A 13257-nucleotide genomic window follows, 5' to 3' on the forward strand; every position below is an offset into this window, starting at 1 on the left:
GTTTTCTTTCAAAAATGTCTCATATAGAGGTCAATACCTCGCAATGAAATCATACGTTATCTAACGCGTTCTTATGGTTAAGGACGGGTTATGACACACAGTTACGCCAGCCTGATATTACGCTATCAGGGTTTTTCGGAGAAAACTCGTGGCCGCTAGGCCGGATAGAATTAATGATAGAGCTTGCGGATGACAGGAACTCGCAAATGATCAGACATGAATTGGTCAATTTTTATGTGGTTCGTTCAACTTCATGATATAACGCACTGCTAGGGAGAAACTTCATACGGCGTTTCAACATTATACCATCGGTAGTGCATGGTTTGATTAAGTTTCCCACAGTAGGTGGCGTCGCCACAGTTGCGTCACATCAAGCAACCGAGTTGTGTGGCTCTGTCGCGTCTGTAAGCGCTCCTAGCGTAGAAGAGCAACTTGCAAACTGTGCAGTAATAGCAAATCGCTTGCATCCGGATAAGCGAATTAAAATCGGCGCAGGCTTGTCAGCCGAAACGAAGGGCAAGTTGCATGGAATATTGTCAGCTAACGCAGATATTTTCGCATGGCGCGAGTCAGACATGACCGTGGTTCCGCAGGATATTGCGGAACATAAATTAAACGTTAATCCATCATTGACACCCGTTAGGCAAAAGAAGCGGCATATGGCTCTAGACCGTAGTGATTGGTTGTGCGCAGAGGTGGACAACCTTGTCAAAGCAAACATTCTGCGGGAAGTACGTTATCAGACATGGGTTGCAAATCCTGTGTTGGTAAAAAAGGCTGACGGTAACTGGCGAATGTGCATTGATTTCAAAGACATTAATAAGGCATGTCCTAAGGACAACTACCCTCTCCCGGAGATAGACTAGAAGGTAGAATCACTATCGGGATTTAGGTACAAGTGTTTTTTGGACGCATACAAGGGTTATCACCAAATCTTAATATAGACTAGAAGGTAGAATCACTATCGGGATTTAGGTACAAGTGTTTTTTGGACGCATACAAGGGTTATCACCAAATCTTAATGGCTGCGGAAGATGAGGACAAGACTGCTTTTCATACGCCGCAGGGTATTTATTGTTACACGAAGATGCCTTTCGGTTTAAAGAATGCGGGCGCGACCTATCAGCGTGTAATTGACGCAGCATTCAAGCACCAAATCGGTAGAAATCTTGAAGCGTACGTCGACGACTTGGTAATTAAAAGTAACACCGAAGAAGACATGCTCGCGGACATCCTGGAAACGTTTGCATCTCTGCGCAGGATCAACATGAAGCTTAACCCGCTTAAATGTAGTTTTGGGGAAGAGGAAGGCAAGTTTTTAGGTCATGTGGTGACAGAGCGGGGTATCAAGGCCAATCCCAAAAAGATTGAAGCCATTGATAATTTGCCATCTCCGAAGACAAAGAAAGATGTGCAGAGTCTAACGAGGAAGCTTGCGGCTATCACACGGTTTCTGTCGAAAGTCGCAGAACGACAGTTACCATTCTTCAATACTTTGAAAAATTGTTTGAAGAAAAAAGACTTCGTATGGACTCAGGAAGCAGAATCAGCCTTTCAGGAGATGAAAAAGGTGCTCGCAGAATTACCAACACTTACTGCGCCAGTATCAGGAGAAAGGCTAACACTGTACCTCACGGCATCGAAGGAAGCTGTCAGCTCAGTCCTCATCGCGGATCGCGGAAAGGTAATCCATTAATTTACATGCTTTATTTATATCGCATAAATTTAACGACTGAGGTTTTTCTCAGACGCAAATGCCGGTCTACTTCGTAAGCAAGACGCTGACATCAAGCGAAGTAAACTACTCACCAATAGAAAAGCTTGTATATGCACTAGTCCATACGGCGCGCCGTTTGCGCCGATATTTTCAAGCACATCCAATCGTGGTTCTAACTGATCAACCAATCAAACAGGTTGGTAAACGCCTACTTTGCGGCAATGACCGGGGTTACCGCATTGACTAACGCACTTATTTTTCTTTCAGGTGTTATACAAGCCTGAGATTTCTGGCCGAATGGCTAAGTGGGCAGTTGAATTAGGTGAACATGAAATAAATTTTTCTTCGCGCAGTGCGGTTAAGGGTCAAATACTTGCTGATTACCTAGCAGAATTACCTGCGGATGTCGAGGCATCAATAGAACATCAGGATCCACCTGTACCCACTTTGTCACCATGGGAATTGTACACCGATGGTGCGTGCAACGCATCTGGTGCAGGTGCGGGTGTAATTTTAACAGGCCCAGATGGCGAAGAGCATACATACGCACTGCGGTTTAATTTTGATGTTACGAACAACGAAGCAGAGTATGAGGCTCTGTTAGCAGGTATGCGCATTGCGCATAAGTTAAATGTTAAAATTTTGCACGCATATGTGGATTCAAAGCTAGTATGCAGTCAGGTCAGCGGAGATTTCGAAGCGCATGACATAGCCATGCAGCAATATCTATCGCTTGTTCACAACCTCGCTGACCAATTTGAAACTTTTCAAATCTCTCACGTAATGCGGGGGCAAAATAAGAAGGCGGATGCGCTAAGCAAACTGGCTGCCTTAGCTTTTGATCATATGGGGAAGAAAGTTCTAATAGAAGAACTCAATGCGAAATCCATTGTTATGATGCCTTTAGTGGCACCAGTCGAGGAATCAAGCTCAACATGGATGACGCCCATCGTGGCTTTTCTGCAGGATGGCACATCTCCTGCGAATTCCGCTGATGCAAAGAAAGTCCGCGTTAAGGCACCGCTGTATGCCCTTGAGGGTGACGTCCTATATCGAAAGAATTATTTGGGACCGCACTTAAGGTGCATTGGCCCGAAAGAGGCAGAGGAAGTTGTACGCGAGGTGCATGAGGGTGCATGCGCACTCCATTCGGGGCACAGGTCCATTGTGTCAAAAATAATGCGGCTAGGATATTATTGGCCCACCATGTACGCGGATACTGCGCGCATAGTTAAGCAATGTGAATTATGCCAAATACATGCACCTATTAGCAGAGCACCTGCGCATCCAATGATACCAGTCTCCTCACCGTGGCCATTCTGCAAATGGGCAATCGACATAGTCGGACCATTCCCAAAAGGCCGAGGTAATTTTATCATTTATTTTCTAAACATGTTACTCACATCAGTACTTTACGCACATTCTGCACACGCAGGAAACATTAAATTCTTGATTGTTGCAATCGACTATTTCACAAAGTGGGTCGAAGCGAGACCGCTGGCAGCAATCTCGGGAAAAAGGGTGCGAAATTTTCTATGGGAAGACATCGTCTGTCGATTTGGTATACCAAACAAAATTGTTAGTGATAACGATACGCAGTTCGCGGGTGACCCTTTTCGCAGCTGGTGCGCGGAGCTTAATATTAAGCAAACTTTTACATCTGTTGCGCATCCGCAGGCGAATGACCAGTGCGAAGTCACCAACCGGGATATAGTAGTTGGAATCAAAGCTAGGTTGGGCCATGGTCGCGTAGGTTGGGTGGATGAACTACCGAAGGTTTTATGGGCGCATAGAACAACACCCAAAGTAAGCACTGGTGAGACCCTGTTCAGTTTGGTCTATGGATCAGAAGCTGTTGTACCCGCAGAAATTGGGGTACCAACGTTCCGCATACAAAATTTTGATGAGCAAAATAACTCTGAAGCTTTGCGGGAAAATCTTAATTTGCTGGAAGAGCGCAGACTCTCTGTGGCTGTCAACGAAGCAAATAACAAGCAAAAAATTGCAAAGTACTATAATCAGCGTGTGCGTTCGCGCTCTTACAAGTGTGGTGACTTGGTTTGGCGTCAGAACAACGCAAGTCATGCGGAGGATACTGGGAAACTGGGCCCCCGTTGGGAAGGTCCATACAGGGTAGCGAAGGCAAACAATACCGGGGCGTACCATCTCGAGACATTAGATGGAAAACCCGTGAAACGCACTTGGCATGCGACGTTATTGAAAAAATGTTATATGTAGCTAGGTGGACCTGATCACTCCAGTTTATTGTAGCACATTATTTTTTCTATGTAATTTCCGTCCGTTTGGATGTGTCGCGGTTGTAATTGTGATTAATGCCAATTAAATATTTACTCGCGCATACTTTTGTTGTTTAAATCTTGTTTGTATGCGGTTCCTGCCTACTTAAGGGGTGTCCTCTAGCCCCCGTGCGGCAGAAGCCTGTTTGGTTACAAGGCTAGACACTAACGGCAGGCGAAGGGAATTGGTTTTCTCCTAGCCAAGTGCCACGCAGACTAGATGGCAGCAAAGTCGACTTAAAAAATTACAAGCATTGGTTTGCTTGTGCGTAATTACTCTCGCATTGGTTTGCTTGAGGAACTCTTAAGCATAAAGACATTGGCTTGTTTTTAGTTGCGTTGCTTACCATACAGCTACCGTGCACCTCTAGTACATGACAAAGCAAAAATGCAGTAGCTTCTGAGTCTAAATTGTTAAGGATAAATTGTTAAAGTATTGGTTTATTTTACGCAGTACCATCCGCATACGCATGAGTTTTTGATAACTATGCGCATGGGCATGCGGTTCACATTTTGTTTTGATTCGCGATATATAAACAAATAAACACACTGCGCATGAATATCAGAAATATATATACAGCGTAAAATTAAGTTGTTACATAAGAGGTAATTGTTTGTAACGCCTGCCCAACACGGGACTTAGGGCTGCAAAAATACAAATACCTGCCTAAGCATAGGACTTACGACGCAATCCAACACTAATAATCCTCCTTCAAAAACCCATCGATCTACATGTTCGAGTCTGCAGCAAATGCGTTGATTAGGGGGATAGGGATGGACTTGATGGCTTCTTCCGTCTCCATTAACGCCGCAGCCGTTCCCCCTTTTAGCTTCTTTTGAACGATGTCGGGGAACGACGGTGTTAGACCGCAAGCTTGGATTACCTCCTGCACAGCCTTGTTGATTTCATGGTCCCTGACCGCATCAACGTAGGCATTGAACTTGTCGGACACAGGCTCTGAGTCCATCACCTTTTGCGCAATAGTAGGGAGTGCGGTGCGCAGCTTCGCTAGATCCGCCTCTGCCAGTTCGCGGTTGGTGACCACGTCATCCCTTTCCCTCGTCACTTTCTCAAGCTCCGACCGCAAGCATTCTGCATCCCCCTTCGCCTGCTCAACCGCACCAACCAGCTCACGGCTCTTTTTTCTTTCCTCAATCAGCGCATTTTTGGTTTCATTCGCGGTCGACTCAACCGCCTTGCGCGCCTCCTCAGCAGCATCCCTATCCTTCTTGACCTGATCTACACCCGCCTGCAGTAGCCCTAGCTCTACCTCTTTGCGCAAAGCTAGCTGGTATATGCTGGAAGAACGGCGGGCCTGATCCGCAAACATGCCGAAAAATACCAGGCTGTTTTGAATGAAGGCATTGTGCGCCTGGTTAAACGGTAGAGCGGCCAGTTGCTCGCGGAATTCGGACGGAAAGATTTGCTGCAGGAACGCAGACTGCTCTGCGGCATTTTCCGCAGAAGACTGTGTGAGTTGGCTAAGGTTGGCAAGGCGGAAGCTACCTTGCGGAGGAGTTGGTGTGGAATCGGAATCCACGTGTATTGTCTTATCCTTTGATGTGGCGGTAGCTTGGAGATCTGGGTTGACCCGCGGGGTGGACGGCTGCGTCTCCTCCACATGCTCTGCATATCAGTAAATAGTTATAACGTGAACTTTAGTATGCGGTAAACGTGCAAGGAATGGACGCTTACCAGTAATGGGGGGAAGTAGTTCTGCGGAGCGTGGCTCGATTGGAACAAAGTTATCGTTCCGCATGTCCTCCCTTTGTTTGGGAGTCATCTTCTTCTTCTTATGCTGAGCCGCAGAGGTCTCAGCTGCTTTGCGTTTATTGCCAGATGCCGCAGGCGATTGCTCCGCGTTTTCGCTAGCTTTCTCCTGCTCTAGCTGTACGTTCACATCTTGCTTGCGGAAGGAGATTCCCGCAATCTCTTCCGCAGTCAGCACCTTCTTCATCCTCATTTCTGCAAAGATACGTGCATGCGTTAGATAATATACATACAAAAACAGTTTAGTACGTGATTATACTATCCCTACCCTTTCCATCCGGTCCGACTATGGCTGGGCGCACATCCTCCCATGGCCAATGTGCGGATATCTTCCCTAGCCGCAGTATCACGTTCCCATATGATCGATGCACTAGCTGTGCGTTTGCACACTCCGCTAATAGTTTCCTTTCGTCGTCATTCAGGGTGGGGGTCTTGTTTACATCCTTTTCCACTTTCTCGAACCATATCAGCGTTTGCGAGAAGTTTGCACTCACCACAGTTTGGTCGATGAAAAAGAATGTCTCTTTCCAATTCCCCGCATTCGATTTTGGGGTCTTGGTGAAGTTTTGACGAGCAAAGAAGGTGAACCAAGATTTGTGGTGGTTGGCTAGTCGGTATAAATGGCAAAACACCTTCACCGGGGGCACTTTGTTGAGTGCAACGCACCACATCTCGAACAAGACTATTTTTCCTATAGCGTAAGGATGTAACTGACCTAATCCGACCTTAAAGTGATCTAGCACGCCCAGAAAGAAATCGGTGGGAGGAACCCTAAAGTTGCCATGCTTAAAAGCATGTTCGTAAATAGCCACCTTTTTCTCCGGTGGCTCGTGGGCTCGCTGATTGGACAAAGGGGGCACCAGATTGTACTTGGCTAAGGGGGGGGGGGGGGTACTGTTTCACTAAGTAATCTATGTGCTTCTGCTCTATAACAGACTCTACGCTATCTACATACGTCTCGTTAGCTTTAGTCATTTTCTAGGAGTAATCGGATGAATACTAACCTTTAAATGGTGGCCGGAATGTTTGATTTTTGATCGGAATTCAAATTGGCAGCGTAACGAGGAAGCTTGATGCAAGAAAGTGGAAGTGAGCTGCAAAATGGGCTGTTTATAGGGAAGATTGAGGGTCATGGGATGGAGTGGTGTGATCATGGCTGTACACGTGTAACGCAATCGACGGGTAGCATTTTATTTACGCGCGTGGATGCCAGTTGGGTATGATTACATATACGCGCGTGGTTGGCACGAGCCTGCCACACTACCACTTTATGTCATGTCAGCCGAATGGGCTTCTGCGATTGTGACAGGCATTTAATGGCATCGAGACGCACGCGGAATATTAACTGCTAGCCGTTTTCTTGTTTTTTCTTTTTCGCTTAATAGTTTGATATCATACGCCTCGCGCCATATAACATCAAACTGGGGGGACATAATGATACCGCAACCCGCAGGCGCACCACATATGTATGCGGACAATCATTATTTTGTGCGTATGCGTGTTCTTGTGTGCGGTATGCGGCGTGCGATTGCCTTTGTTCCCGGTACGGCGGTTGCTTAGCTGTCAAGTAAATATCTTTTCCATAATTATATCCGTGATTCGGGGGAGTCAGTTATGGATGAGATTATCATGATCTGGGACGGTTCTAGAATTAGAGTTCGCCTATAAATACAAACCCTAATCATCATTTACCAGACACGGCACATTACGTAACCATCACATACGATACACATTACGTAAAGCAGCATAATTCAGCATATTTTCAAGGTTAACAGGTTAGTCTTTTGTAAGCTAGTACCTACGACCTTATTTGGGGCCTCTTAATCGACGACCGTTATCGGAGGTGGACTTAATCACTTGGCCACCCCGCCGACATCATCATGTCGGCCAGGGTTATTCACGGTAGCCGGACCGGAGAGCCACGTTCTAAGATCCTTAAACCCCTCTTTATGTATTGAGCAGGCATATTAAACCCTACGGTTAAAATATGCATGATCACTCATGTAATAAACTATTAATATAATTGGTTTAAACTCGTTTAACCATCTTGAAATAGCTTAGTGATAGAGATCATCATATTCTTACAAGAGTTATCATGTTCAAACCTCACTAGTAACTTATTTTGGGTGACCGAGGAAATGGTCATAAATACGATAACCAGGTTAGGCTACGTATATCAAGCCCTAGCTACTAGCGGAAATGGTAACTATATTTGAAAACGTAGATCAATGTAGCACGTTAACTTGCTACAAAGTCGAGTACATTAAGCTATTGTTATACGGAAAAACCACACACCCGTAGATGAAATTATTTAATTGTATCGTACATAAGCAATTCATAGATCCACATTAATAGTCTGCTATATGTAATACGTAATCGATTAAGCTAAACTTCAATTTTGAACAAGCATATACTACGTATTTGACTATAGTTTAGGGTTAGGTTAGTTTACTATAACCCGGCTCGTTTGTGAGATTGGGGCTTCTATGTATCTATAAATATCGTATTAATAACACATAATAATCTACGAAGTTTACATTGTTTAACAGCATATGCATTTCAGTGAATCAAAACATAAACTAAGTACATCAATTTAATATTTTTACACACATATTGGGCCGAGGCCCAGCAACTCGATCATAAAAGGCATGAAAATATATGCAGAGGATAGTATATCTATTTTACATCTTTGTATTTACTTTATATATGCAGAAGAGTTATAACTTTCAGTTTTTAAAAAGAAAAACTCACTTGAAGTTTGATTTTAGAATCTGATAAAAGATGTCATTTTTCAAGTACTCAATTTATGAGGGTGTGCAGCTTTCAGCAGCCAACGTGCTACCGTTCTTCCGTTTTCTTGTTTTTCTTCACTCTTTTTTTCGTTAACGCTATACTTTCATATTTTATCACACAACCTTCGAATAGATCAAAAGGTAGACGATTAGTTCAGATATTTTCGACGTAGTATAAATTTTCGAATTTGAATCCCAACATTAGCATTCACTACAATAAGTTATATTAGAAGAAAACATACCAAAAATAATTCGACGCCAATTTAGTATGACAATCTGCGAGAATGGCCTCTCCTATTAATGCGCCCACTTTTGCCACTAGTTGAATTCAGGTCCGTACCAATGTAACTTCTTGTCTCTCCTTCCAATACTCTAAGCACCTAAAAAAATTTATGGTACAGAAATATGTTACCTTAATGCGTTATAAAATGAAATTAAAAAAAAAAATAAAAAAAATAAAAAAAAAATAAAAATAAAAAATAAAAAATAAAAAAGTGCACTTGGTAATAGCTAGTACACATTATGAATTTATGATACTAATAGTATACCTTTGACATGGGTGGTCTGGATTCTGGATTTTTTTGAAGACATAAAGAGGCAGCATGACCAATTGCATTTAAATGTGAAGGAAAATTGTGAGGTTGGTAAGAACCTAAACGTGAGTCGAGCAATTTATGCTTATAAGCGAGAAGATGTATAGGTTGGATTTGTTGTGATGAGTAAACATCGTGCCAAAATTTTCGGGAGTTGTAGCATTGCAAGTCGCAAGTTCTTCGACCAGTGATTAGCTCTAAAAGTACTAATCCAAAAGCATATATGTCAACTTTCTCTGTTATTATTCCTCCATTGAAGTATTCTGGTGCAAGATACCTATAAAAAAACACATCCATATGTTTTTTTTTTGGGATTTTTCAAATGACAGCCGTTAAGATGCATAAACACATTACATTGTACACTCGAATAACTACCATTCAAAAGCCAATATTAACCGCTTAGTACAACAATTTGATAGCGCTGTGGTTAAAAATTTTATTTTCTTAAAAAGGAAAATTATATTATCCACTGCCCCATTTAAAACATTTACAGTCTGCCCATTTTAACCCCCTCATCCATATGTCTACTGAATACAAAACATAAGATAACAGTTAATTTTTTTATTTTTTTTATTACAGAATTAGGAGAGCAGGAATTACCCTGAAGTTCCAACGGCTCGTTCCTCAACACATGCATCGACTTCGGTGTGTAAGCTAACAAGCCCAAAATCAGCAACCTATATGAATAAATATATATATACATTTGATTAAGTTCAAGAAACTTGTGTCTTTAGTGAGTATTACAGTATCAGGTTGTAGGGTTGTTGAGTTACCAAAGGTTCGTAATCATGAGTTAGCAAAATGTTTTTCGGCCGCATGTCCCTATGAACTATGCAGCCGACCCTACAATCTTCATGAAGATAACGCAATCCTGTCGCTGTTCCAATTGCAACCTTCAAACGCGACGGCCAGTCTAGAAATGTTCCCTTGTTAACTACGGAGTATCATTCAACGAGTTATGACATTAAAAGTTTCAGGCCCCACAAAATAATTTGAAAATCGTTGTTCAAATCAAGAAAAGTTGGATATGTATATACCGTGTAAATGAGTGTCCAACGAGCCGTTGCATACATACTCATAAACTAACAGCCTTCTTGTTCCCTCGACGCAAAAACCAACTAGCAAGACGACGTTTTTATGTTGCGCACAACTTAGTACTTTCACTTCTTTACAGAACTCAACGTCTCCATGGGACCCACAGAATTTTAACTGTTTGATCGCAACGACTAGCCCATCTTTTAGTACTCCTCGATATACGACCCATAACTCACCCTCCGCCACAAAACTCGAATCAGAGAAACTTCCGGTCGCTTCTAGAAGCTCGTTGTAATCAAACCGTCTCAGCGGTTTTACCAAGTTCGGAGCTTGGTATTGACAAAGGGAACACAAAGGCGGCGGTAGCGACATAGTTCTACCCAAAGAGACCGCTTCTCTAATTCCAGAACTATAAGTATTTTCTTTAATTCCACTAGTTATTTTATCATGATCATGATCAAAATGTGTGGAATATGAACGTTTCGGGTTGCGAATAATCTTGGAATTATCATCTTTTTGAGGGACTACTAGCGATAAAGCTATGATCTTTTCGCCACACGAGTCTATATCAGTATGCGGGTCGTTATAACTGTTCATTTTATTGATTTCTGAAGTTTTTCGTTTGATAAGTCCTTCGAAAAGCGGGTTCTGTTTGTACACTAGGAAAACAGAAGGTTCTGGACAAAATACAGCTGTTTCTTCAGGACTGGTTACTGGAGTCGAATGATTTACGCCATGGCCTAAGAGTTTTTCAGGGTCGATAGTAGGTGATGAAACTGCAGAAAAGAAAGGTGTTTGGATGTTATCGGGTCGACCCAGATTGAGCTTAAGGACATTCGGTTCTGAATTTTTCATTACTACAATGTTGCAGTTGAGTTCCTCTGTGCAGTGTTTAACTTCCGGTTTCAATTTCCTGATTTAAACAATGTACAGTAATGGTTAGTATATTAGAGATTACAGAACACTTTTTTTTTTTTTTGTGTAACGATGATTTAAGTAGTAGTTATGATATAATGAGATGATAGTTTTACTTCTAATTACTTATCCAATACGACCCAATTGACCGCATTATACTTTGCGTGAGCTGCAACAGAACCTGCAGGTGTTCCTGATACCACCTTGATTTGCACCATCACCTAAAACATTCCAAGTGAAACTCATCACTTGACTGATAAAAACAACACACATCCTCATGTTTCAAATTACAAGTATTACTCCATCCGACAAAGATTAATTGTCCCCAGACAAAAATCACACAATTTAAGAACACATCACTTTCGTTTCTTTTAAAAACTAGTTTTGGAGTTTGCTCGATTTTCATTTATTTTATATAGAATGATCAAATTGCATAGTTTATGAGGTTAGTTAAGGTATTCAATGCTTATGATTTTCTAACTACAAACAAGCCTTGTGGCTGTCATTAACATCCTTAAAAATGTTGTATATATGAATAACCGCCACTTCAAATAATAATTAACCGCTATGTGCAACCCTTTCTAGCATGTTAATGACAGCCCTATCATTTGAAAGATCCTAATGTTTATTTGGCTTTCTAAACAAACATTATTTCCAGGGAACTTTGATATAGTTCTGAAAGATTAAATCGACTTCTTTTCTTGCAAAATATTGATAACCGAAAATACTAACCCCGTCAGGACCTGTTTACTTTATACTTAATGATCTGTTTCTGTACAACTCTTAATTCAATAAGTAAAATGTTGTTTCTTTGACACTTAATCTGAAAATTGGTCTGTTTTTAGGAGACATATAATCAAACACCCCTCCAGAATAAGAGAAAAATGGACACATAGACAGATTCAGAAAGAAGTAAACAACCTCTAAGTAGATTATATAGAAGACAATGTTCCAATAAAAAATAAACATAGAGTTTTACAATAATTAAGACTTTAAATTAGTAGCTTAATGTTACTTTTTATCATTTTATATGCACACAATTTAAGAAATCTAATTATTTAATTAACCGTATAACCAAAATGTTGATTGATAAAAGTAACAAACTAAAATGGAAATGCGACACAGTTATTTTGAGACGGATGAAAAAATGTTTACCTCAAATAAAGTTTGAAATTCCAGTACCATTCGCGAACAAGATTCCGAGATCTGACATATTCGATCAGGTAAATTAACACAATCATCGCCGTTTCGGCAATCTCCATTTAATCGCTTCCAGCTCCATAATTTTCGATCTACCAATACACACCACGAACTTTTATTAAACTTTAACAAAAACTAATTACATAATCATGTAAACTACCTGATCATTATGCACACAAAACAAATATAAATATGGTAAAAATTTAATTACTTGATCTAGGACTGTTGAATATTGCAAGCAAGATAACACAATCACCAGGATGAACTGCATGAGTAAGAGCCCAAGCGAAAGCAGCTTTTGAAATAACCTTTTCGTCGGCTTTCACAGCAACAATCACATTTTCCGGCAAGTCTCGTGGTGCTTTTTCGACGGCCGGTTCTTTTTTTGGCGGGAACATTAGTTGAAGAACCGTCTCCGGGAGGGAAAAAAGTCAGAAGTTTGTTTGGAGAGGGGAGAATTTATTTATTACACTAATATAAAATTCAAATAAATAAAAGGATGCGAATATGTATATAATTATGTTTTAATAACATTCATTTCATGAATGAAACCAACCCTTGCTACAAATGTAATTGGATGATGTTGGTTTAGTGGGGCATGTTGTCATCAAGACAGGTCATTCTCTGCATGTGATCACATTAAACAGATATTATTATTATCAATTATTTATTTATTTATTTATTTATTATTATTATTATTATTATTATTATTATTATTATTATTATTATTATTATTATTATTATTATTATTATTATTATTATCATTATTATTTATTTTTAGTTATTATTATTATTATATTTATTATTATTATAATATTATCATTATTATTTATTTTTAGTTATTATGATTAATATTATTATTATTATTATTATTATTATTAATTATTAATTATTATTAATATTATTAATTATTAATTATTATTATTTAGTAACTTTT

General features: G+C 40.6%; 1 protein-coding gene across 2 annotated transcripts; it reads right to left on the bottom strand.

The window, feature by feature from the left end:
• Positions 1 to 8442: 8442 nt before the first annotated feature.
• LOC139866673 (inactive protein kinase SELMODRAFT_444075-like) lies at positions 8443 to 12784 on the bottom strand. Of its 2 annotated transcripts, none has more exons than XM_071854966.1 (9): positions 12532 to 12784; positions 12276 to 12412; positions 11247 to 11341; positions 10208 to 11118; positions 9944 to 10083; positions 9771 to 9847; positions 9126 to 9447; positions 8820 to 8957; positions 8443 to 8700 (listed from the first exon to the last, which is right to left on the bottom strand). In XM_071854966.1, exons 1-8 carry the CDS (start codon positions 12716 to 12718, stop codon positions 8841 to 8843), a joined length of 1986 nt encoding a protein of 661 aa, XP_071711067.1. In that variant the 5' UTR covers positions 12719 to 12784; the 3' UTR covers positions 8443 to 8700; positions 8820 to 8840. The 2 variants fall into 2 exon arrangements, with proteins under 2 accessions (XP_071711067.1, XP_071711066.1); XM_071854965.1 differs by having other exon boundaries at positions 9944 to 10104.
• Between the last annotated feature and the right edge of the window lie 473 nt (positions 12785 to 13257).

Source organism: Rutidosis leptorrhynchoides, chromosome 9 (assembly GCF_046630445.1).
Source record: "Rutidosis leptorrhynchoides isolate AG116_Rl617_1_P2 chromosome 9, CSIRO_AGI_Rlap_v1, whole genome shotgun sequence".
Classification (NCBI taxonomy): Eukaryota; Viridiplantae; Streptophyta; class Magnoliopsida; order Asterales; family Asteraceae; genus Rutidosis; species Rutidosis leptorrhynchoides.